This window comes from Salvelinus alpinus, chromosome 13 (assembly GCF_045679555.1).
Source record: "Salvelinus alpinus chromosome 13, SLU_Salpinus.1, whole genome shotgun sequence".
Lineage (NCBI taxonomy): Eukaryota > Metazoa > Chordata > Actinopteri > Salmoniformes > Salmonidae > Salvelinus > Salvelinus alpinus.
This window is the reverse complement of record NC_092098.1, coordinates 20,944,103-20,971,818: the sequence shown is the minus strand read 5'-3', so window position 1 is coordinate 20,971,818 and position 27,716 is coordinate 20,944,103. Positions and strand designations below refer to the sequence as shown.

Sequence of the window (27,716 nt, the reverse complement as noted above, 5' to 3'; positions counted from 1 at the left end):
TAATCCATTTTAAAATAAGGCTCTAACATAACAAAATGTGGAAAAAGTCAAGTGGTCTGAATACTTTATGAATGAACTGTACGTTTTCATCTCATGTGAAAGTAATTATACTTTAGCTAAAGACCTTTTCACATGGCCTTTTATTCCTTTTCAGATATTAGCCCTTTTCACATTACCCTCCAGAAAACATGTTTCGAACACTCAGCGACATAGTAAAGATACACTCTAAACTGGATGGAGTGGGGAGTTGATTTGTGATAGACGTCTACTGTGTGGAGTTGTTTTTATTTCCATCATTTGCAACATCAGGCACCCCAGAATGAAGTCTTTGTGCTTCATAATGGAAAAGTTATCACATTTGTGACTAAAATGAAGAACTAATTTCAAAAGCCCTGGGATGGGGGTCTTTGCATGTTAATGAACAGATTGAGCTTTTGCTCACTGGCGTACCACGCAGCCCCCTCAAAGCAGGGGGGCCCAGGGGCTTTGGAAGCCCACAACCCCCCCCCTACCCCGGTCGTTGCCCCCCCCCCCCCCCCCCCCCCCTCCCCAGATAGGATATGAACATGTCATAAGCCATGGCAAAAATGTTTAGATATGAACATGTGATTATTATTTGACCCTGCTGATCATCTATGAACGTTTGAACATCTTTAAGAACGATCTAGCCTTAATGACCACCGGCACAGCCAGAAGAGGACTGGCCACCCCTCAGAGCCTTGTTCCTCTCTAGGTTTATACCTAAGTACCGGCCTTTCTAGGGACTTTTTCCCCAGCCACCGTGCTTCTACATCTGCATTGCTTGCTGTTTGGGGTTTGAGGTTAGTTTCTGTATTCGCACTTTGTGACATCTGCTGATGAAAAATGCGCTTTATAAATGCATTTGATTGAATTTGATTGAAAACTGCACATTTCCCTCTCTGTCCCATTGCAAAATGTGTAGAATAGCATGAGATTAGCTATAAAACTGTACATGTTTCTCTCTGCCCCATTGTAGTATGTGTAGAATTGCAGGAAAATAGTTTTAAAACTGCAACATTTTCTCTCAGCCTTAAGGCAAAATGAGTAGAATAGCATGAGATTAGCTACAAAGGGGGGCTTGCTCCGGCCTTACAGGGGGCCACGCGAAACTGTAGACCTTTGTTACAGTCACAATTTTTGTCCTTCGTCCTCTGGTTTGATTTGAAATAAAATGATAATCATACGCATGATGACAAATAAGTTGTGACAACGGAGGACAAAGAGATATGCAGTCACCAGCAATTCTGTTTTTGATTGTTTTTTAGTGGGGGGGTTTTCACCGAAAATGTGGGAGGAATATAATACATTTCTTTAATGATGTACAAAATGTACACAATATGTATGAAGGCCTAAATAATATACTCTATTCGATTATACTCTAATAATGCATACGGTATATTTCATAGGAGGTGAACATAACTGCTCATTTGTCTTTTTGAGCTGCTTCATGATTTGGAGTGAAACAGAAGAGGAAGCTGATGGGAGAATGGGAGAAGGGCTGGTCAGCCAGCAATGTTGACAGTTCTCTTCAATACACGATCTAACACCCCAAACTGGTCAGAGGGATAACGAATGGCACTGTTCCACAGTGTGTGTAGTAGTAGGTTTGTTGTTTGTGTATGCTGGAGGTGTTATTGACTGTAATAAGGAAGAGCTTCTTGTTTACTGCAGAACCTCCTCTTATCATGGGTATATAGTCCTTCCCAGTTCCCACCTGAAGGAATAGGGAGAAAACATGTTCTATTGTCAGGTCTCCAGTTCTAACCAGGACATCTCCTATATGGGCTGTGTTGTGCAATCGGCATGCAACCCCTCTGCTTCTCTGTTCTAAAGCCCCCCTTTCTGTCACACTCCCCCCACCCTCCTTACCCGCCCCACTCTGTTTGAGATGTGGCCTGTGTGTGTAAGTGGAGGGGGTTGTATGGGTGCAGAGAGAGGAGAGGCTGAATCACAATTAGCTCGAGTTTTCGCCTCTTAATACAGCAGCACAAATGGGCCAAAGAGGCTTGGACTACAAAAGACGCCAGAGACAGGAAACACAGGACCAGAAAATGTCACATTCTGTGGATTCGCTAGTTGAACATATTTGTTATTTACAACAAAAAACAAAATAAATGTAGCACCCTTGGATAACATGGATTGCTCCATATGTTCTCTCTATATATTATTGTCTAAAAGGTAGAAATAATAGATGCTATGATTCAAGCCCTGGTCTGTCTCTGTGACTCCACTTGGAAACATTGAGAGAAATCCAGAATCATGAGTCATGCCGCAAACTGTAGCCATTATAATTGCTTATTGAACCAGATGAGTGCCGAGGCTTTTAAAGTCTCGGCTTTACAGCCAAGTTAAATGCAGTATGTTACTTATGTCACCTTTGCTTCATTATGTTTTGTGGAGAAAAATGAATGGTTGAAAACAAAATCATTGAGTTTACAAGGTTGTTGTTGCTATGATCTCCGGCCCCTCTTGTTGGGTTCTCAAGGACTACATCACGTTGACATTCTTCTGACTCTCTTTTTAGTTCCAGATTCCACTCGTTGTTCAGCATAAATCCTTTCTATATACTTGTAAATGATTCTACATAAGAGGTTGAGTCACGTGGGTGGCAGGTAGCCTAGCAGTTAAGAGCTTTGGGCCAGTAACCGAAAGGTTGCTGGTTCGCGTCCCCGAGCTGACAAGGTGGGGGACAAAACTGCCATTCTGCCCTTGAGCAAGGCAGTTAACCCCCATCAACAACTGCTCCCCGGGTGCTGATTATCTTGATGAAGGCAACCCCCTGCACCTCTCTGATTCAGAACAGTTGGTTTAAATGCGGAAGGAACATTTCGGTTGAATGCAGTCAGTTGTGCAACTGACTAGGTTTTTCCTGTATTTATTTAATAAAATAAAAAATTAACCTTTATTTAACTAGTATTGCAGGGCTTGGTCTCTGACTGTCACTTGGAATAGTGTAATAGCAATTCATAGCTATTACACTCTTCCCTACACACTATCACTATTGATATCAGAATAAGAATGGTATGATGAAATGATAATAATAATAATAATAATAATGAAATTATCTTTACAAATTTCAATATTTTATCGTGTTGGCCAATCCATCCAATCATCGCTGCACATGCTCCTATGCTTTTAGCCAACCCTACGTTATCTACGTCATTTGGCTTGCTTTGTCTTGTGTTCATTCTCCTAAATGTGGACCACCATGCAGGTAGTTTCAAGCTGAGTTGCTGAGATGTTTTCAGATGTGGTCCCTCTCTTTTGTTCCCTATGACTGTGCTCTGTTCTGGACTAGTCGGCCATGTGGAGTTCCCGATCTGTCACTTAGGGTCCCATATGCAGTCAGTCTGCCACAGCAGTTCTTGCCAGACATGAGGAACGTTTTCAATAGATGCAATGCTGTCTGGTCATACAGGGGGATGGGTAGTTGAAATAGCCATATACAGATATGGGATCTTAATTTGATCAGTTTTGTCGCAGGTGTAAAAGGTTACTGTTGGGTATTGTTTGTGTGAGATCTAATGAGAGAAAGAGAACTGCAAGTTTTCATTGAATTTATGGAAATCTATAAGCGCAGAAGAATTCTTTGCTGCAACCGATATGATATCTGTACATGAGCTATTCCTGGAGCTAGAATTGAGACCAAAATACCTACCGTATTGGGATGACCATCATCATCTTGGAGTATAACTTGAATGAGTTTGAGTAATTTATTTCAACATATCTCAACATACTCTACATTCATAAAATGATTATCTGCGATATTTAACGATTGATGGGGTGTTGAAAGTTCAAAAGTGACCCATTGTCTTGTTTTGAAGTTTTTTAAACAGAGGGAAACTGGTATATTGGATTAACTGAAATGCATGTATTTGATTTTGTTTGCAAATGTATGAACGGGGCTGTGTTTTCTTTCCATAAGTCAGTGGGTGAATTGACAGTTGAGGGTGGATGCAGTTAACTGCACTGTTAAGACCTTCTCATTAATTTTTTTGTGTTGCTTTGTTTCTGCTGGGTAGGCAATTGGCAAGCTTTCCAAGTCGAGTGCACCATGCTTGGAGGGGGCGGGGGTGTCTATTGGAGAGCCAAGTCTTTACTTCCAGCAAAAGATAGAGGGCAAAATATAGTCTGTCCGGATTTAAATTTGCTTCAATTGTCACCAAATCATATCGACTAGCCTACATCCCATACCCAAGCAACCTTTGTTTCTCTGCTTGCTTTTCTGACATCTCTCAGGATATTTCATCCACTATTCATTTGAGGGCTCTGAAATGATTTCATGTCTCAGAATTAGCTCTACAATTCTATGAAGTTTGAATCCGCCGTATCTCTCGGTTTGAGTCAGTTGCAGCGTTGGTATTTCCCCAGGAGAATACACAATCACAAGTGGAATTGGATATTTTTCAGAACCGTTGAAGAACGGTGCAGATGCAAAGTTTGGTAACAGAATGACGGCACAAACAGTCATTCTGTTACCAAACTTTGCAACTTCACTGTTCTTCAAGTAAATGTGTTTTTGTAAAATGTTTAGTGGAAATTGTTAAAAGTAGTCCTTGTGCATAGAGTTGAATGGTTTGTTTAACTTTGCAATCATAGCTTTTTGGTTGGTATACATTTTAAAGTGAACAATCTTAGCCTCAGTATCACTCTTACTGTGGAATTGCCCTAATATATGATGTCAAACTGTGCATACAGTAGCTAGCAGACAGAGAAAGTACACTACATGACCAAAGGTATGTGGGCACCTACTCATCAAACATCTCATTCCAAAATCATGGGCATTAATCTGGAATTGGTCCCCCCTTTGCTGCTATAACAGCCTCCACTCTTTTGTGAAGGCTTTCCACTGGATGTTGGAAAATTGCTGCGGGAACTTGCTTCCATTCAGCCACGAGCATTAGTGAGGTCGGGCAGTGATGTTGGGCGATTAGGCCTGGCTCGCATTCAGCATTCCAATTCATCCCAAAGGTGTTCGATGGAGTTGAAGTCAGGGCTCTGTTCAGGCCAGTCAAGTTCTTCCACACCGATCTCGACAAACCATTTCTATATGGACCTCGCTTTGTGCACGGGACATTGTCATGCTGAAACAGGAAAGGGCCTTCCCCAAACTGTTGCCACAAAGTTGGAAGCACAGAATCGTCTAGAATGTCATTGTATGCTGTAGCGTTAAGGTTTCCCTTCACTGGAACTAAAGGGCCTAGCTGGAATCATGAAAACAGTCCCAGACCATTATTCCTCCTCCACCAAACTGTTTTAAAAAAACCTTTTACCTCTTTTTCTCTCCAATTTCGTGGTATCCAATTGGTAGTTACAGTCTTGTTTCATCGCTGCAACTCCCGTACGGATTCGGGAGAGGCAAAGGTCGAGAGCGTCCTCCGACAACACGACCCAACCAAGCCGCACTGCTTTTTGACACAATGCCCACTTAACCCGAAAGCCAGCCACACCAATGTATCAGAGGAAACACCGTACACCTGGCGACCGTGTCAGCATGCGCCCGGGCCGCCACAGGAGTCGCTAGAATGCGATGGGACAAGGACATCCCTGCCGGCCAAACCCTCCCCTAGGCTGGACAACACTGGGCCAATTGTGCGCCGCCCCATGGGTCTCCCGGTCACGGCCGGCTGCGACAGAGCCTGGACTTGAATCAGGATCTCTAGTGGTACAGCTAGCAACTGCGATGCAGTGCCTCTGACCACTGCCCCACTCGGGAGGCCCCCTCCACCAAACTTTACAGTTGGCACTATGCATTTGGGCAGGTAGCATTCACCTGGCATCCGCCAAACCCAGATTCGTCCGTCGGAATGGCAGATGGTGAAGCGTGATTCATCACTCCAGAGAACGTGTTTTCACTGCTCCAGAGTCAAATGGCGGCAAGCTTTACACCACTCCAGCCAACGCTTGGCATTGCACATGGTGATCTTAGGCTTGTGTGCGGCTGCTCGGCCATGGAAACCCATTTCATTAAGCTTCTGACGAACAGTTCTCATGCTGATGTTGCTTCCAGAGGCAGTTTGGAACCCGGTAGTGAGTGTTGCAACCGAGGACAGGCGATTTTTACATGCTACCCGCTTCAGCACTAGGTGGTCCCATTCTGTGCGCTTGTATGGCCTACCACTTCGCGGCTGAGCCGTTGTTTCTCCTAGACATATCCACTTCACAATAACAGCACTTACAGTTGACCGGGGCAGCTCTAGCAGGGCAGAAATTTGACGAACTGACTTGTTGGAAAGGTGGTATCCTATGACAGTGCATTGTTGAAAGTCACTGAGCTCTTTAGGAAGGCCATTCTTGTCTATGGAGATTACATGGCTGTGTGTTTGATTTTATACACCTGTCAGCAACGGGTGTGGCTGAAATATATAGTGTATGTTCACTAACCCTGCGTTCATAGCCAAGTGGGAAGGTGGTATTTACCACATACAATGCATTTAAAAAAATAAATTATACAAAAAAGAAAATTCACTTTTATGCCCCTCCAACTGTTAATTACTAGTGGGAAACTTGTCTATCATCCCTGAACTCCAACTTCTTCCACATGCTGACCTCTGATGTGACTTAATGGGAAATTACCTCGATAACAGAATTTTCAGTAGTTAAATGCAACAACAAAACATTACATTAGTTTTTTAACACTATAATTTGTTTGCAAAGCATGATAGCTGTACTTTTAGTTTATGGTTGACGCAGCTTGGCCATTGCTATTCACAAGAACCATTGCCTGATGTGAACCATGCCTCTAACAAAAGGGATCTCAGAAGACCCAAGATTAATAACTGTTAACTTGCATAAAGCTGGAAAGGGTTACAAAAGTATCTCTAAAAGCCTTGATGTTCATCAGTCCACGGTAAGACAAATTGTCTATAAATGGAGAAAGTTCAGCACTGTTGCTACTCTCCCTAGTAGTGGCCGTCCTGCAAAGATGACTGCAAGATCACAGCACAGAATGCTCAATGAGGTTAAGAAGAATTTTAGAGTGTCAGCTAAGGACTTAAAGAAATCTCTGGAACATGCTAACATCTCTGTTTATGAGACTACTATACGTAAAACACTAAACAAGAATGGTGTTCATGTGAGGACACCACGGAAGAAGCCACTGCTGTCCAAAAAAAACATTGCTGCACGTTTGAAGTTAGCAAAAGAGCATCTGGATGTTCCACAGCACTACTGGCAAAATATTCTTTGGACAGATGAAACTAAAGTTGAGTTGTTTGGAAGGAACACACAACACGATGTGTGGAGAAAAAAGGCACAGCACACCAACATCCAAACCTCATCCCAACTGTAAAGTATGGTGAAGGGAGCATCATGCCTTGAAGCTGCTTTGCTGCCTCAGGGCCTGGACAGGTTGCTATCATCGACGGAAAAATGTATTCCCAAGTATCAAGACATTTTGCAGGAAGCTCAACAGAAGTTGGGTGATGCAACAGAACAACAACCCACAACACAAAAGTAAATCAACAACAGAATGGCTTCAACAGAAGAAAATACTCCTTCTGGAGTGGCCCAGTCAGAGTCCTGACCACAACCCGATTGAGAAGCTGTGGTATGACCTCAAGAGAGCGAATCACACCAGACATCCCAAGAATATTGCTGAACTGAAACAGTTTTGTAAAGAGGACTGGTCCAAAATTCCTCCTGACCGTTGTGCAGGTCTGACCCGCAACTACAGAAAACGTTTGGTTGAGGTTATTGCTGCCAAAGTAGGGTCAACCAGTTATTAAAACCAAGGGTTCACATACTTTTCCCACTTTGCACTATGAATGTTTACACGGTGTGTTCAATAAAGACATGAAAACGTATAATTGTTTGTGTGTTATTAGTTCAAGCAGACTGTTTGTCTATTGTTGTGACTTGAAGATGTCACTTGAAGATGAAGATCAGATCAAATGTTATGACCAATTTATGCAGAAGTCCAGGTTATTCCGAAGGGTTCACAAATTTTTTCTTGCCACTGTATTATCTGACTACTGTTCCTTAGTAATTAAGACAAATTGGAAGGGCAATGATTATCATTTTAAATGTATTTTTGTTGGGTATTGGACACTTTTATTGAGACACTTTGGAAATCAGAAGCGGATACAGGTAGGTGGATTTAACCTCAGTCTCCAGTGGGGCATTGTATTTCTGACTTGAGTGTTACCACTACACCACAGCTCTGCACAGGCAATGATTATTCTGAACACTGGAAATTCTTTCTCTGTAAAATATGTATCACAATGATCCGTTGTCAGCTCTTATATTGAGAGGCTGGTGTTTCAGGTTTCAGGATATGACAGCTAGAAAACAATGGTTGTGTCCAAGTGTTTCAAGTCAGCAAAATGAGGGATCAAGGGGGTCATACTAAATGGTTCTAAAGTAGCTGATGTTTTGTGTTCGTAGTACTCAAGTGTATTCAGCCAGGGAAGTCTTGTTCGGTCCATATGTGGGTGGTGCTCCTTCCTCTCCAGCTCTCTGTGGACTTTTGTTCTATTCTATTCTGTTTTATTTTTTCTTGTATTTATGCCTTGGTAGTGGAATCACTCGGGAAGCCTTTCATATCCCCGCTCTGCGCTGCCCTGGCGGCTGTCAGTGTAATAGTATGTGAGATAGATTATGGGGTTATTTCCCTGCAGTGAAAAAACGATTGTTGCATCAGTCAGTCAGTCAGCGCCTTCCCAGACTGGCCTCTTAGTACACTGGAGCTTTGTCAGGATGCCCTCCTGCACCAGAATTATGAATCACTTCTACCTCCCACCTTCAGCTATACGTGCTATACAGTGAACAAACACACACAGACACACTCTCACAGACAAATGTGTAGGCCCTATATACAGGTAGTACTCTATGTGGGACTGTCAATTTGAGTCTGCGTGAGTAATCCATCCATCATGCAAAATTGATTACATGAATCAGGATATGATGCAAGACAGAAGGAAAACCGCCAGATATGATCGTCTGTATGCTCAAAGTAATGTTCTTGGTAGGGGTAATGGTTCCGTAACCACAGACGCTGGGAGACAGGAAGCAAGTACAGGGTGAGGATTTAATAATAAATAGACATGAAACTAAACAAGAACAGCATCTGGACAAGAGAAACAAAACAACATCAATGCAGACACGGGAATGAAACTGAGGAATTGACAGATATAGGGGAGACAATCAATGACGTGATGGAGTCCAGGTGAGTCCGATGAAGCGCTGGTGTGCGTAACGATGGTGACAGGTGTGCGTAATGATGAGCAGCCTGGCGACCTCGAGCGCCAGAGAGGGGGAGGGGGAGCGGGAGCAGACGTGACAGGTAGGGGTAATACTAATAAATAACTAATAAAATTCATAAAACATAATTTCATCCTCATTACCTCCAGTTTCAGTTCCTCCTCTTCATCACCACAGGTTTTAAACCTCTGCAACCTACCTCTTTACTCTGTATTTACTCCTTTCTTCTAAGCCGCTTGTGGCTAGTCACAATAAAGTGCTATTATGGGTTTACGGATTAGAGCTCTTATCAGGATTTATATTAGCTGCTTTGATATGAAATACAGCAGCTCCCCATTGGCCTTGATACCCCTATTGATATGTATGGAAGGTTTGATAATAACAGGTTCTTAAAAGTCCTCACTCCTGTTTGCTATATACTGTAAATGTTTTTTCCTTTTATCATGGAATCTGCTGTCTATCTGAAGGGTGAAACCTTTTCTCTGTTCATTACAGAAATTAGACTAATACATCAGTAAGATACGCTAATGTTGCTCTGAATTAAACCGCTAAACTATTGAAACAGCTTCTAAATTCAAGTCATGAACAACGATGGTAACAATTCATTAAAAAATAGATACAGTTACATATCTGGATATTATTTTGGGGATATATCATATCTTACCATTTTGACAATATCTCAATATTATTTTTGCGCTGGTTGGCTGTACCTGCACCAACAATCCAGTGTTTTTCCTTCATTGCTTATTCTTATTTTTTTAAATAAATTCTTATTTTTAAATATGGAGCACATTTTTTTTCAGCAGTTTTATTTCCATGACTGTGTCACGGATCCCTCTGGAACTTCCATTGCGCACACCTGTCCCCTGTTCCCACTGATTGTATTTGTATATATGTGCCCTTTGGTTTCCATGGTGCTGTCGATTATTGTTACAATATCCGTTGGTGCGTGTGAGTACCTGTGCTGTGTGTTTTGGCTTTCGTGCCATTGTGAATTGCGCAGATGATTACGGGTCTCGTCCCGTGGGTTAACTTCTTACGGCTGAGATCCCGTTAACGGGATCGATATGACAACAGCCAGTGAAAGTGCAGGGCGCCAAATTCAAACAACAGAAATCTCATAATAAAAATTCCTCAAACATACAAGTATTTTACACCATTTTACATTTACATTACATTTAAGTCATTTAGCAGACGCTCTTATCCAGAGCGACTTACAAATTGGTGCATTCACCTTATGATATCCAGTGGAACAACCACTTTACAATAGTGCATCTAACTCTTTTAAGGGGGGGGGGGGGTTAGAAGGATTACTTTATCCTATCCTAGGTATTCCTTAAAGAGGTGGGGTTTCAGGTGTCTCCGGAAGGTGGTGATTGACTCCGCTGACCTGGCGTCGTGAGGGAGTTTGTTCCACCATTGGGGTGCCAGAGCAGCGAACAGTTTTGACTGGGCTGAGCGGGAACTGTACTTCCTCAGAGGTAGGGAGGCGAGCAGGCCAGAGGTGGATGAACGCAGTGCCCTTGTTTGGGTGTAGGGCCTGATCAGAGCCTGAAGGTACGGAGGTGCCGTTCCCCTCACAGCTCCGTAGGCAAGCACCATGGTCTTCTAACGGATGCGAGCTTCAACTGGAAGCCAGTGGAGAGAGCGGAGGAGCGGGGTGACGTGAGAGAACTTGGGAAAGTTGAACACCAGACGGGCTGCGGCGTTCTGGATGAGTTGTAGGGGTTTAATGGCACAGGCAGGGAGCCCAGCCAACAGCGAGTTGCAGTAATCCAGACGGGAGATGACAAGTGCCTGGATTAGGACCTGCGCCGCTTCCTGCGTGAGGCAGGGTCGTACTCTGCGAATGTTGTAGAGCATGAACCTACAGGAACGGGTCACCGCCTTGATGTTAGTTGAGAACGACAGGGTGTTGTCCAGGATCACGCCAAGGTTCTTAGCACTCTGGGAGGAGGACACAATGGAGTTGTCAACCGTGATGGCGAGATCATGGAACGGGCAGTCCTTCCCCGGGAGGAAGAGCAGCTCCGTCTTGCCGAGGTTCAGCTTGAGGTGGTGATCCGTCATCCACACTGATATGTCTGCCAGACATGCAGAGATGCGATTCACCACCTGGTTATCAGAGGGGGGAAAGGAGAAGATTAATTGTGTGTCGTCTGCATAGCAATGATAGGAGAGACCATGTGAGGATATGACAGAGCCAAGTGACTTGGTGTATAGCGAGAATAGGAGAGGGCCTAGAACAGAGCCCTGGGGGACACCAGTGGTGAGAGCACGTGGTGCGGAGACAGATTCTCGCAACGCCACCTGGTAGGAGCGACCTGTCAGGTAGGACGCAATCCAAGCGTGGGCCGCGCCGGAGATGCCCAGCTCGGAGAGGGTTTTAAAGATAAACTTGTTGTTAATCCCACCACAGTGTCCGATTTCAAAAAGGCTTTACGACGAAAGCACACCATCTGATTATGTTAGGTCAGTACCTAGTCACAGAAAAACACAGCCATTTTTCCAGCCAAAGAGAGGAGTCATAAAAAGCAGAAATGTAGATAAAATGAATCACTAACCTTTGATGATCTTCATCAGATGACACTCATAGGACTTCATGTTACACAATACATGTATGTTTTTTTTCGATAAAGTTCATATTTATATCCAAATATCTCAGTTTACATTGGCGCGTTACGTTCAGTAATGTTTTGCTTGCAAAAAATCCGGTGATTTTGCAGAGAGCCACATCAATTTACAGAAATACTCATAATAAACATTGATAAAAGATACAAGTGTTATGCATGGAACTTTAGATAAACTTCTCCTTAATGCAACCGCTGTGTCAGATTTCAAAAAAGCTTTACCGAAAAAGCACACCATGCAATGATCTGAGTACAGCACTCAGAGACCAAAACAAGCCATACAGATATCCGCCATGTTGTGGAGTCAACAGAAGTCAGAAATAGCATTATAAATATTAACTTACCTTTGATGATCTTCATCAGAATGCACTCCCAGGAATCCTAGTTCCACAATAAATGTTTGTTTTGTTCGATAAAGTCCATCATTTATGTCCAAATACCTCCTTTTATTTCACAAATCCAAATTCACAAGGCGCAGGCCAGACAAAATGTCAAAAAATTCCATTACATTTTGTAGAAACATGTCAAACGATGTATAGAATCAATCTTTAGGATGTTTTTAACATAAATCTTCAATAATGTTTCAACCGGAGAATTCCTTTGTCTTTAGAAATGCAATGGAACGCAGCTACCTCTCACGGAAGCGCGCCTGACTGAGCTCATGGCCTTCTGGCAGACCCCTTACTCAATCAGCTCTTATTCTCTCCTCCTTCACAGTAGAAGCCTGAAACAAGGTTCTAAAGACTGTTGACATCTAGTGGAAGCCTTAGGAAGTGCAATCGGACCACATTTCCACTGTATATTGGATAGGCAAAGACTTGAAAACCTACAAACCTCAGATTTACCACTTCCTGGTTGGATTTTTTTCTCAGGTTTTCCCCTGCCATATAAGTTCTGTTATACTCACAGACATCATTCAAACAGTTTTAGAAACTTCGGAGTGTTTTCTATCCAAATATACTAATAATATGCATGTGTTAGCTTCTGGGCCTGAGTAGCAGGCAGTTTACTCTGGGCACCTTATTCATCCTAGCTACTCAATACTGCCCCTCATCCATAAGAAGTTAATCATTGTGTGCGTGTTATTTATTCGAGGTACTTGTTTTGGCTTTCTACCCTGTGTTTTGTTAAATGTTTGTTTGGTCTTCGTCCCCGTGCCTTTACACGGCACGCCGTAATTTGGGCTTAATAAAAAAAACTATTACGCATTCCTGCGTCTGTCTCCCGCTCCTTCATGCCAACGTGATAGAATAATCAACCATTAAGGGAGACAGTGGGAATGGCCTGTCCAACGATGTCCGACGTCGCCTCAACGAGTCCGTCCGACGACGCCACTTCAGCAGCCACAACTGGCCCGTCCAGCGCCTCCACAACCGGTCCGTCCGACACCACTATTACTGGTCAGCTGCATCGGGTCCTGATCGACCCGCACTGCGTTCCTGTGATCGTCCGCGAGGCCGGTGTCATGTGCTGCTGGTGAGGTGCGTCAGGGAGGGGGTACTGTCACGGATCCCTCCGGAACTTTCATTACGCACACCTGTCCCCTGTTCCCACTGATTAGTACTTGTATAACTGTGCCCTTTGGTTTCCATTGGGCTGTCGATTATTGATACAATGTCCGTTGGTTCGTGTGAGTACCTGTGCTGTGTGTTCTGGCTTTCGTGCCATTTTGGATTGCGTAGATGATTACGGGTCTTGTCCTGTGTGTTAGTCATTGTGCGCTTGTGTTATTTATTCGAGGTACTCCTCGCTCTTTTGTTTGGGTTTCAACCCTGTGTGTTGTATACATGTTTGTTTGGTCTTCTTCCCCGTGCCCTTGCACGGCACGCCGTAATTTGGGTGTAATAAAAAAAACTATTATGCATTCCTGCGCCCTTCTCCTGAATCATTCATACCGAAGTGACAGACTGATCAAAACTCGTTTGCAGCAGACATATGATGAGCAATATGTTTGAAACATCGATTCATAATAAAATCACAGTATCGAATTGCAATACATATCGTATCGGCAACTAAGTATCGCGATAATATCGTATGGTGAGGTCCCTGGCATTTCCCAGCCCTAGTATGCATCCATTATTAATTAGGTGCCTACAGCCCCTCATACACTTAATCTACTGTATGTGGCCTCAAGTAAATTAAACCAATAAGCAACATTTAAGATGTGTTTTTATTCCCTTGCTCAGCAGCTAAGAACACACTGTTTTTCCAAGTTTTGCTCAATATGGCTTCAAACAAAGGAATGAGTGCATGCAGAGTGCAGTATGATGTAATATAGTCAAATATACAGTAACTATGCAGTGGTTGACGTAGTGCTCTGTAGGATTTTGAAAGTTCAATTATTGAAGACTTATCATTTTCTATAACATCATCATACCTCTGCAATGGTGTACTGCTATGCCCTACTACAAACCCATACTGTAGTGTTTCATTATTTTAAGTGAAACTGGTCAATCATACGTTATGTTTGCTATGCTGTAGCCCAGCACCACCATTTGGCTGATTTCTGGTTCATATAAAATTGTGATTTCAGTGTTTCTCTGGGGATTCAGTTGTTCCTCCTGAGAAGAAAGACTCAGTGTCACATATACTCCCATTTAGAGCCCTGATTGCAGCAGATGGATCAGGTGATGTGGATGTGGACTGAAAGTGAATCTCCTGCATTAGCAGTGATCCCTTCTGTTTAATCACCTCAGAGCCTCTGGGCCAATGGCCCGCACTCTGAGCAGAGAGAGAGCTCTGATAACCTGGGCCTCTTAGAAATAACATCATTTCATTTCATATGATGGGATGTGTTTTCCTTTTCTCTGCATACAGAAATGGAAAAAAATAAATTGAATGTGCCTCACAAGGGTCTGATAACCACAGATGCTACCCCATGCCAGTAATGGATTCAAGTCTGGCAGTTATACTTTCACGCATTTGTCATCTTGGGCCCGCCAGGTGTTGTTTTTAGTTGTAAAAAGATGCTGAGCATCTCCCACTGAATAATTTTTCATGTCTCTGCAAACTCTCTCCCTATACTACTATGTTTCCAATGGTCCCTCTCTATGCAGTGCTGAGATTCAACAATTCTAATGTTAAGATTTTCAAACTGCTTACCAATGACTCATACTGACTAGAGTCTTCCCAGTAAGATTAGGGCACAGTGGTAGACACAGACCCATGGTCAGGTTAACACAGAGACCCATGGTCAGGTTATCACACAGACCCATGGTCAGGTTAACACACAGACCCATGTCCAGGTTATCACAGAGACCCATGGTCAGGTTATCACAGAGACCCATGGTCAGGTTAACACACAGACCCATGGTCAGGTTATCACAGAGACCCATGGTCAGGTTATCACAGAGACCCATGGCCAGGTTAACACACAGAACCATGGCCAGGTTATCACAGAGACCCATGGCCAGGTTATCACAGAGACCCATGGCCAGGTTATCACAGAGACCCATGGTCAGGTTAACACACAGACCCATGGCCAGGTTATCACAGAGACCCATGGTCAGGTTATCACAGAGACCCATGGTCAGGTTATCACAGAGACCCATGGCCAGGTTATCACAGAGACCCATGGTCAGGTTACCACAGACCCATGGCCAGGTTAAAACAGAGAGAGAACCAAGGCCAGGTTAACACAGACCGAGGCCCAGGTTAATGACACAGAGAACCAGGCCAGGTTAACACAGACAGAGGACCAGGTTAATGACACAGAGAGCCAGGCCAGGTTAACAGTATCGTTCTAGCTGGCAGTGAGTCAGCACTGCGCTGGCAGAGAGTCTTGTTTCATGCGGCTCACAAACCTTTGTCGCAAATTGCCTCCAGGAGAAACAACATGGCTTAATAATGTGTTAAATTGGACATGATCGTTGGACATAGGGCTAATTTTATGCAACCTCTTATTGCTTCTTCTCCGTCTCCATTAATCTGGCCATTTGTTTTTTCTCCCTGGCTGCAAGAAAAGGGATAGTGGGAGGAGGACGGGGAGTTTGAGAGCGTGAACAAGAGAGTTAGAGAGCTAGGAAAATGTAATATTTTTTGGGACATGATTTTATACAATTGTTACTTCTGACATTTGCTTAGAACAATTCTCATTCAGCAAGCATGTTATTGAGGAGTTTTGAGACGAGAAACACATAAAGCGATCAACAAAAGGCCAGGAGGATGTGCCTGCAATTTGCATGCAGACTGAGGCTCGGGTGTTTAAAAGCCTACTAGATACAGTATAAGGCAGTCTCTAATAATGGTGCCCAAAACAATATCCCTTGGTAGCCCATAGATGGGGACATATATTTTACAGGAACAAAGAGTAGAATCTTGGGCTAAAGGTAAAAATATAGCATCCCGAATATTCCCTAGCCTCTTTTGAAGCCCCAGGAAGAGTAGCTGCTCATGCAGCAGTTGAGAAAGGCGAGAGTCAAAAAGGATTTGCATGGCAGTATATATTATTATGATGACATAATATACCTTTTCCTTTGGTCAGCATCAGTGTTTTCATGTGTCTTGTGTTTTTCTTCTGCAGGTTGGATAGTGGTAATAATGTAAGGGACAAGAACCACGCTAAATTGATGGATGTTTTTCAAGAACCCAACTTTGCTGTGCTGGCTTCAAACCTGGAACAGATCAACAAAGCGGACGAGAATGGTAAAGACATGTGTATGTTGCTTTGCTAGAAACACATTAGGCCTACTTGAATAAAAAAAAAAAGCGAATGGACACACCAAGATCTAATTCTTCTCCACAGGTGTAGCTATATTGCATCATATTGTACTGTATGTTATAGCATTTTACAATGTGTTTTTATGAAGGAACAGAGGGAATGCTGCTACATTATCACAGTACATTATGTCACAATCAAAGCACGAGTTCTTATATGGAACAAGATGCTACAGTATGCATGGTTTTCACCTCCTCCGCTATTTAGCTTGGCTGTGACCTTCACAAAGCTGTAAGGCAAGAAGCCTCAGCCTTGATATTTAGTGACCTTAACCTTTGCTACCGGTTTTAATGCTCAGAGACGGTCTAATGAATGTGTGGAATGTTTTCGTCCGTTTTTTAATTCTGAAAGAACTTATCATCCTTTCCCACGACACTCCCATCCTTAACGACCCTGAATGTCAAAGGGTAAAGACCACTCACACAGAGGAGGGGAAAGGTTATTACTTTTGTCATTCCTTCCATTCATCCTGTAAATACATCAACATAAAGATGTTCAATCAGAGTAATAGAAAAGGCAGAGGGCCTTATTTAAGATTGAACAAATAAGCTAATGATTTCTATATTTCCACAAAATTTGGCCCATGATTACTTTCTATTATGGCTTTTATTTTATTCTCATTGCATTCTTATCACAAATTATAGAGCACAAGAAACACAATGATGATGATTAATGATGAGCATTTCATTTTTCTCAAGAAAAAGCTGAATTCCCCTTTTCAGCTTAAATTAGCTCTAATATGCCTCGTCTTTGTACAAAATTATTACTTTGTGCAGCCTGTTTGAAAAAAACATGACCTGTGCATTTTACAAACTGTAAGATAGGCTAGGAACATACACTGAGTGTACAAAACATTATGAACACCTGCTCTTTCCATGACTGACCAGATGAATTCAGGGGAAAACTATGATCTCTTATTGATGTCACTTGTTAAATCCACTTCAATCATTGTAGATGAAGGGGAGGATAGGTTAAAGAATGAGTTTTAAGCCTTGAGACAAGTGAGACATGGATTGTGTATGTGTGCCATTGAGGATGAATGGGCAAGACAAAATATTTAAGTGCCTTTGAACGGGGTATGGTTGTAGATGCCAGGTATGGCGGTTTGAGTCAAGAACTGTAACGCTGCTGGGTTTTTCACGCTCAACAGTTTCCTGTGTGTATCAAGAATGGTCCACCACCCAAAGGACATCCAGCCAACTTGACACAACTGTTGGAAGCATTGGAGTCAACATGGGCCAGCGACCCTGTGGAATGCTTTCGACACCTTGTAGAACCCATGCCTCGACGAATTGAGGCTGTTCTGATGGCAAAAGGGAGTGTAACTCAATATTAGGAAGGTGTTCCTAATGTTTTGTACACTGTGTACATTGAGCTGAAAATGAAAAATAATTAAAGAAAGGAAATAGTATAGTATATTAAAATGTAATCTTATATAGGAAATACAGTATGTTAAAGTACTCTCACATTGTCCATCAGTGAGTTCACAAGGGAATTAGTTGATATCTGATACTATCTCTTTGTTCCACTCTACAGAATCACACAACCAGGACAGTTCTTTGAAGCTAGACAGTCCCGGCACCCCTCCTAAAGCCAATCCACCAAAAGGATGCCCTGAGAGTGAGAGGACCTCACTGAGCCCATCCTCACCTCTGAGCCCAACAGAGACCCCTGAGCCCAGCACCACTACTGCTGATGACTCCTCCTCCACTCACACCATCTCCCTCACCTCCTCCTGCTCCACCAAGTTGGTGAGTCACTGGGCTCTTCCAGAGGACTGTAGTGACAAGGCTGCCTTCACCATGATGGAGACAGGGAGTGTCTCGGCCCTGTCTGGGGGGGACTGCCTTATGCCACAGAGCCGCACCTGCCTGGGCTGCTTCATCGAGAGCAAGGACGCTACAGAGCCTGAGCCAGGGCTGGGCCTGGGCCGGGACTACGACCCCTGTCCTGTCTCCTGTCCTGACATGGCCATGCAGTGCATGAGTTCTGGTATCCGCTACGGGGATCAGCTGCTCTCAGACCAGCTCCTCAGCTACCCAGAGCACAAGGTCAGGGAGGTGGAGAAGACAGATGAGGAGAAGTCAGCGGAGGACAGTGACTCGGAGGATGCCACGTCAAAGAGTATCTACGAAGGCCTGCTCCTGGACAAGTGCAACGGTGAGGAGGCTCTGCTGGCCAACTCCAGCCAGGACTGGGGCTGCTTTGAGTCCTTTATCAGCGAGAGTAAGATCGAGCTGCTGGACCTCTGCTCTAAGAACGAGCTCTCTGTAAACCTCTTCTCAGAAGAGGACGTAGACAACTATATGTTTGATGATGAGGACTCCACCCTGGGCAGCGACGTGTGCTCGCTGAAGATACGCTACGAGTCCTTCCAGGACAACGTCCGAGAGAAGACCAGCACCATTCAGGAGGAAACCCAGTTCAACTTCTTCCCGAGTGTCGTCGCCAAAAAGGAGGGAGAGGGAGCAGTGAAGAAGGAAGCTGAAGTGCCGCAGGTGAATGGAGAGAAGGTCGAAGTCTGGGCGGCTGGAGAAAAGGTTGACAAAAACAACAGCAGCAGCTCTGCTGAAGTGATGCCGAATGTCAGTCCAGAGAGCAGCTACCTGTTTGACTTCAACAACTCCACAGAGGACTCTGGAGAGTACAGCGATGACAGCTCCTGTACTGGATCCTCCCTTGACACCTGCCAGACCAAACGGAAATACTGCTTTCTCTCCAGGGAGAACTCCAGCTCTTCTAGTCAGCTGAGCTATGGGCTGAGGTCCAAGAGGAAAGTCAGATACAGCGACGACTATCTGTATGACGTGGATTCTATCGAGAGTGAGAGAAACACGGAGAAAAAAGAGAAGCAGCCGATGGGTCCAAAAAAAGAGGAGGATGACGACTGGTGTCCAAAGAAGAGGAGAAAATCCTCACGAAAAGAGCCTCCGGTGATAATCAAATACATCATCATAAACCGATTTAAAGGGGAGAAGCACATGTTAGTAAAGCTTGGAAAAATTGACACATCAGAGACAACAGTAAGCTTAAGTAAGGACTTAGTTCATAAGTACCAGAGAATGGCCCCTCTGAAAGACTACTGGCAAAAGAGGCGCCAGGAAATGCAGGAGCAGCGCAGGCTGGCTGCTGGTGATAAAAACAGATTTCCGAATGGCTGCAGGCGTTCCCTTAATTCTAGCCTGACAAAACGAAAATACAGGATTGCAAATAGAGTCCGGATTCAAAGAATTCACACTGTAGAGCTCTCGCCAAACCACGCCGATCACAAGCAAGAGGTGCGAGCAGCTGAGGATCAGGCTGCCTGTACAGATATGGCATCAATAACAACAACAACAACCTCCGACTGTGCTGCTAGATTAGACCAAGGAAGTGTGACAGGAAAAAGCAGATCGCTAGAGAGGGAGGGGAAAAGACTTGGAAATAAGATTTTGAAAATAAGGAAATTTAAAAGCGAGGCCAGACTGAAGTCGAAAAAAATGACAGATGCTCAGCAGAAGGATGGTAAAACTGTGGTACACCTACAAGAGGTTGGCCCACTATCCCCAAGTCAGCACCCTGACATAGTTTATTCTAAAGCAGGCAGCCCCCAGCTTTGTGATGACTCCACTGTCAGTGTCGACCCCACTGAAAAGCCTACTTTTACACCAGCCCCCTGCTCCTCTTCCAGCACAATGACCCATCCTGTAAATGTGAATAGTGGTCTACCTGTCATCCCCGGAGGCTACCTACAGACATTACTAGATGCCTCTGACTCATCCAGTAACACTGGACTGTCATATTACTCCCAGCAGCAGCAGCAGCAAAATCCCCGACAACAGTTTCCCCATGGGCTCTACCAGGAGGAGAATCCATTCACTAACCTACAGCTGGCCCAGAGCTGTGTTCTATCTCCTCCCTCAGAGTCCGAGCTCCAACAGTCCCCCTCTAACTCCAATCAGATGGAGCCAAACTTCACTCACATATCATGGCAGTCTGGAGGTGAACAGCTACCATTTACATCTGACATTCCACCTGAATCTGCTGGCTTTTCCAACGCCATGCCTTTGCCAATGACAAACAACTTGCCGTTGTCAGGATATAGTCAAGTCAATGTAGATGGCAACAGACTGCTGAATGATAAGGCACATTTACCTGAAGAGCCACCAGGACCAGACTCAACCCTACAGGCCAGCCGGGCAGCTGAAGAGGAACAGGTGCAGTTCCATAGAGTCACTCTAAACACAGATAACAGCAGGCTGGCCAGCTATGACTCTATGGGTTCACTGTCTGCCTCTTCTAGCAACTACAGCACTATGAGTCACAAGTCCTGTGAGAAGGAGAGTGAAGAGGATGTGAACGAGAACTTCTTGGCCCACTGTAGTCCCAAACTGGTGATCCAGCAAAGTACTGATGAAATCACTCCCCTTAGGGAGTCCACAGACCTACTGGACATCTCCAACTTCACCCCCGATAAGTTCAGGCATTCGTCGTTGTCAGAGATGTCGCCACCCGACACCCCAAATCTCTCCCCACAGGTGATGGGTCCAGAAATGAGGGAAAGCCTAGGAAAGGCCAGGGAGTTTCAAGGAGAGACAGGAGACATGACACTCTCAACTACACCTGATGGGACTAAGTGGGACTGTAATGTCCTGCCACAACAAAACCATGATGGCAGAGCGATAAACAATCATCAGTTCCAGTTCCATACTTTCAATGACAATGATGGCACAGGGTTAGATGATAAAATTGACGGCACGGACGTCTTTGATGAGCAGGCTGAATCTATTGGAGGCCGAACTAAAGGTCCCAAGTCAAAAAGGAAAACGACCAGTAAACAGAAAACCAAGACTCCAAGGGCCCCCAAGACAGAGAAGAACAAAGCCCCTAGACAGAATTCTCGTTCATCCAAAAAGCTAAAAGCCCTGCTTGATGCAAAGGCAAAGGCGAAAGGTGAAGAAAGTGAAGGTCTTGCTGGACTGTCAGAAGTCTGGCCTTTACTGGTGGAGCACGGTGGGGGCTGGGCAGACGGCGGCAACAACAACAACAACAGTGCTGTGGATGACGACCAGCGAGAGTTCGAGGAGCCCTCCAACATCCTGTCCAACATAGTCTCTGGGATGGCAGAGGTCGAGAGGTTTATGAAGGTGTCCATCGAGCCACTGTGGGACCCCATTTCTGGACTCTGTCAGCCTCCAGAGGCCAACAGCCTTAAAACTAAGACACTCAAAATCCTGGCGGGCACAACAGCTGACGTCAGGAAAAAGGGTGGTTATGCCACCTCCCCTGGGGCAGGAAGGGGTAGGAAGGCAACTGGCAGGGGAGCCAAAAACCAATCCAAGTTCATTCCTTCAAACCCCTTCTTCCCCCCTCTCACTCTAGACTGCAACATGTTCAACAAGTCCAGCCTCGGTATACCTGGCATCTGTGGGCCCGCACACAAAAAAATGTACCGTCACAAAACCAGTGCAAAATTTGCTGGAGATGAAAACAATACAGGGAAGCGGGACTCGAACAAGAACGTAGCTCTGATGGCCTCTTATGAGAAACTGAGGTAATATTTTGTAACAGTGGCTGCAAAATACGTCCCCCTCACTCTATTTCCTCCCGCCTCTTGCTCAGTTCCCTGGGTTCCCTTACTGCTCTCACTTGTTGACTTAAATCCAAGTGTTGCATGGCAAAGACATTAACCCTGACTACCCCACCTCCTTCTTTTACCCTGAAACAACTTGCATGTGAGCTTTTATTTGTTCCGGCGAAACTACCTATTGTGTGATTGATTGTCTCTAGCTTGACTGTGATTTCGAACTACCGTGGCTGCTTTTTGTTTCTGACACTGCTGCTTGATTCACCTTTCTTGGTCTTTAGTTTGTTTTGTTTTTTGTTACTTTAAGTTTGACTTTTGTATAATAAGAAAAATTGCCTTGAAAATGTTTTGAAAATCATTTTTGTGATACTTAATGGTTTGCTTTGTTTTTTCAATTCTCCATTTCAGCGGAACAGCTTGCCCCTCCTTAACAATGTCAAAATTCAGTTTGTGGCTCTCCACAAATGTTTAAAATAACAGTTCAAAAGTTGTCCGTCCTTACATTTAGTCAATGGTTGCCTTCAGTGTACAAAGCGAGAGTGGAGTAGAGTTAGTCATGAGGGAACAATAGAAGTGTCCTATCATTACTGATACCACCCAGCCATTCCATTTGTGGATGTTTTACTGGTGTTGGAGAACTGTATCGCTGTTCTGCTGGGAACCAGACTTTTCAGAATAAAAAAGGGACATTTTTGTATTAACGATAAGACAACTTTCTCATACTGTCCTAATTTTCTTAATATCTTGAAATGGCATTATTTGTCATTGGCTTTTTGCCATGGTTTGGGGAGAGGAGGTGGGAGGGTAAGTGGAGTAAGTACCCAGAATTGCAATTTGTTAATGCTATTGTACAGAGACATATGCACTATTTGCAGAATATGACGATAATTATAATAGTTGAAAATGGAATTATGTGCCAAACGTTGAACAAGTATCTGTATAAACATTTTCTATCTATATGTATATTTGCTGTTTCATGTTCTTTTTGTTAGGGTTGGGGGGTGGGGGTTCTGGACTTCGGTGGCCGGTCGACATTCTAGAGAACTTACACTTCATTCGGTTTGCCAAGCACCTGCAGCTGACAGTGATACACCTTTTACCAAAATGCAAATGACTGTCTTTTCATTCATACATTCCTTTGAAATGATTGCCATCTGAACTCAAAATCAACAGCCAGCATGGCGATACAGAGAAGGGGATTAAATAGGTCCTGTGGAAAGCTGCCATAAGCTGTTTCAGCAACTAAAAAGTAGCACTGTGTCAATAAGAAATCTTTATGCTCTAACAGGTTAGTTCAATCTTGAGGTTTGAATTTGTACTCTACTCAAGGTTAGTATACTGCTTCATGTAATCTCATGCAATCTCATGGATTCACCTACCACTGCACAAACATGGAGCTCTGTATTAGATTTCTACAATTTATTTAAATTTACATGAATTGATACTATCCATCAGAGATCGAATATTTATTGTGAAGACCTTTTGTCTCTCGAAACCCCCCTTCCCCTCCATCTTCTCCAAGTTGCCAGGCTAGCCATTGAGACTGGGGATCAGGACAGGTGTCACCACCAGGTGGTGTGGAGTAGACTGCCTTATATCATCCCTGCCCATTGTTAATTGAATGTATTTGGCTTCCTCTCCAACACAAGTTTTATATGATGTACCACTGTTGAGCTGCCTGTGAAAGGTGCTTGAAAGCAAATGAACTTACAGGTAACTGAAAAAAGGATGAAGAAATCCTCTGTGCCCTATTTATGAATGTATAAGATACTGTTATGTTTGATGTAATTCTGCCATGATTTTGACATTAATTAGAATTGTGTTTTGCCATTTTTGTTGAAAATAATATTTAGCTTTATAAATATTGTCAGAGTTGTTGCCAGATGGATTCCAAAATAACTCCTGACATCCTCCATGAATCTTGTATATTTTTCAGTGTGCCAATTTGTAAAATATTTTCTAAGTGTATATTTTTCTTAGAAAGTGCTGTGAAGTATTTGTAAATGTGGATACCCTTTTTTCGCCTTTATAGGCAGTGAAAGGGATGTATAATGACATGCCTTTGGTTTTAAAAACCAAAATAACAAACATGACAAAAAAAATTATAAAAGGAGAGAGGGAAAACACTGGGGAAAAAAGCTGTAACATTTTGTCGGAAGTTTTGTAATCAGACCAATCTTGTTGTGGGAGTGTAGTGCTATAGTGTAAAAAGTATGATAAAAGAAAAAGAAAAACTGAAATAAAGACATATTTGTGATTTTATTGCTGTTTTATAAATCATTCTAGTATCATTTTGTTTTGTTGTAACTGTTGCAAAGGTTTAAATATTTGTGAACAAGCCTGTATGGTGACAATGTAATATTGGTAACTTGCTGAGTTTTGTAATAATGTTTATGGAATAAATATAAAATAAAATGAGGTTTTGATTCCTGCTTTCAGATGAGGTCTCCATTTTCTTCTCTCCAGGGACTGTATTGACATCTTTCTGAAAATGTATACAGTCCTTATGTTGCATAGATCTTAAAGACCCTCAAAAAGTGTTGATATTACATTTTACTTGTAGTCTGAGTAGTTTGTCTGCAAATAGATTGACTCCACAAAATGCTAAACATGTTACTTCATATACAGTAACAGTCAAAAGTTTGGACACAGCTACTCATTCAAGGATTTTTCTTTATTATTTGTACTACATTGTAGAATAATAGTGAAGACATCAAAACTATGAAATAACAGATATGAAATAATGTAGTAACCCAAAAAGTGTTATGCAAATCCAAATCAATTTAAGATTTTAGATTATTCAAAGTAGCCACCCTTTGCCTTGATGACAGCTTTGCACACTCATTCTCTCAACCAGCTGCACCTGGAATGCTTTTCCAACAGTCTTGAAGGAGTTCCCACATATGCTGAGCACTTTTTAGCTGCTTTTCCTTCACTCTGCGGTCCAACTCATCCCAAACCATCTCAATTGGGTTGAGGTCGGGTGATTGTGGAGGCCAGGTCATCTAATGCAGCACTCCATCACTCTCCTTCTTGGTCAAATACCCCTTACACAGCCTGGAGGTGTGTTGGGTCATTGTCCTGTTGAAAAACAAATGATAGTCCCACTAAGTGCAAACCAGATGGGATGGTGTATCGCTGTAGAATGCTGTGGTAGCCATGCTGGTTAAGTGTGCCTTGAATTCTAAATAAATCACAGACAGTGTCACCAGCAAAGCACCCCCACACCATTACACCTTCTCCATGCTTCACGGTGGGAACCACACATGCAGAGATCATCCGTTCACCTACTCTGCGTCTCACACAGACACGGCAGTTGGCACCAGAAATCTAAAATTTGGATTCATCAGACCAAAGGACAGATTTCCACCATTCTAATGTCCATTGCTCGTGTTTCTTGGCCCAAGCAAGTCTCTTCTTCTTATTGGTGTCATTTAGTAGTGTTTTTTTTGCAGAAATTCGACCATGAAGGCCTGATTCACGCAGTCTCCTCTGAATAGTTGATGTTGAGATGTGTCTGTTACTTGAAATCTGTGAAGCATTTATTTGGGCTGCAAGTTCTGAGGCTGGTAACTTTAATGAACTTATCCTCTGCAGCAGAGGTAACTCTGGGTCTTCCTTTCCTGTGGCGGTCTTCATGAGAGCCAATTTCATCATAGCGCTTGATTGTTTTTGCGACTGCACTTGAAGAAACTTTCAAAGTGTTTGAAATTGTCCGGATTGACTGACCTTCATGTCTTATAGTAATGATGGACTGTCGTTTCTCTTTGCTTATTTGAGCTGTTCTTGCCATAATATGGACTTGGTCTTTTACCAAATAGGGCTATCTTCTGTACACCACCCCTACCTTGTCACAACACAACTGATTGGCTCAAACGCATTAAGAAGGAAAGAAATTCCACCAAAAAACAAGGCACACCTAAACTTAATTGAAATGCATTCAAGGTGACTACCTCATGAAGCTGGTTGAGAGAATGCCAAGAGTGTGCAAAGCTGCAAAAAAGGGAAAGGGTGGCTACTTTGAAGAATATAAAATATATTTTGATTTGTTTAACACTTTTTTGCTTACTACGTGATTCCATATGTGTTATTTCACAGTTATGACGTCTTCACTATTATTCTACAATGTAGAAATGTTACAAAAAATAAAGAAAAACACTTGAATGAGTAGGTGTGTCCAAACTTTTGACTGATACAATACATCTTTTTTTTCAGACATTGCTTTGATGAATAGGCACTTGTTTAGAGAGACTACAATACATTTACTCTAGATTATAGAAGCCTTGGATAAAAAAGGTCAAACTTGTTGACTAGTTATCATGAAGATTTAGTGAAAAGTGTTTAGTTTTAAATAGCTGTGTAAATAAGTAGGCCAGACAATTTTTTCAATATTTTTTGGCATAAACTATGCCTGAGTCAGTAGTCAGGCACCTCAGCAGATGGCAGCATTCAATCTTTTTTTCTTTATGAGGAATAGTTCAGACTATCCTGGTACATTGCTAGGCCTTGTAACATATGGTTAGCATGGATTATACATTGCAAAATAGCTATGTTCATATACTTTGCTCATCCACTGCTGCATACATTTGAATTGAATAACAGCTAAATAGGAATGTGTGTGAATGTTGACTGCAACAACAAAAAAATCTAACCAAATGTCAAATATTCTGTTGTTTATCTATTGTTTATGTTAACAGGCAAACCCAAGGTCAGAATGCTCAGTAATCGAGTGAGAGGAGTAAGAATGTCTAGTTGTCTACCACTGAGAGGAACACAACAGAATGTTTATTCATGTACCTTGTAGGGGTGGGGGTGGGGGGGGCAAATCACAGCTATGGAAATCCACAGGGTGCATTGTACAACTAGTTGTTGGCTCCCTTTTTCCTCAAGGTAAGGAGGGGTGGAAAAATCACAAGGGAAAAAACAGACTTACACATATGAGTTTCCACTAGGATGCATGGATGAAGGATATATGTGCAAACCAATGACTAGTATATATGAAGGTGCAAACAAGTTTTTTTTTCTTGCCAATATAGTTAGTAGACAGCTTCTGACAACATTTTGGCCTATGCAGATCAATGCTCTACTAGGCCAAGGGCTTCACATTGAGAGGGGTTGTCTATCTCCTTGTCTTCATCAACACTGATCTGGACAGGTGAAACAAATGCTTGGCCTCCAATACAATGCTTCTATCTATATTTCTTCCTGCAATGTACTACCATAGACAGTAGCCTACACTGTACTGTCCATCCCCGCCAACCACTGAACCAGAGCGGAGAACGAGCCCCTAACATTCCTATCCAGTCAGATTGTATGCTCATGTGTTTTACCAAAAGAATTGACACACGAGTGAGTGACAGACCTGGTAGAGAGCGTGGTGAAACAGAGACAATACTGTCTGTCCTGCTGAGTTTTGATGCAGTCTTTACCCGACAAAGTCAAACTAGGATGTGTCAGTTATCCTGTGAGAGATTTTGTTTCAAACCCATTTTCGTGTTTTAGGTGCCAAGCTTATGGTCATGTTGCAGCAGTGTGTAGGAGGGAGATTCCTAGATGTGGTAAGTGTGCAGGTGGGCATGAG

At 43.1% G+C, this 27,716-nt stretch overlaps 1 protein-coding gene across 1 annotated transcript in view; it reads left to right on the top strand.

Moving 5' to 3' along the window:
• The window catches only part of LOC139537328 (neurite extension and migration factor-like), a 34,077-nt gene extending 9,504 nt beyond the window's left edge, over positions 1 to 24,573 (top strand). Inside the window, exons 2-4 of the mRNA XM_071338516.1 lie at positions 16,375 to 16,496; positions 18,106 to 22,102; positions 22,544 to 24,573. Of these exons, the coding sequence (XP_071194617.1) occupies positions 16,421 to 16,496; positions 18,106 to 22,102; positions 22,544 to 22,607 (4,137 nt within the window). The 5' untranslated portion in view covers positions 16,375 to 16,420 and the 3' untranslated portion in view covers positions 22,608 to 24,573. The remainder of the gene's footprint in view (positions 1 to 16,374; positions 16,497 to 18,105; positions 22,103 to 22,543) is intronic.
• The last annotated feature ends 3,143 nt before the right edge of the window (positions 24,574 to 27,716 follow it).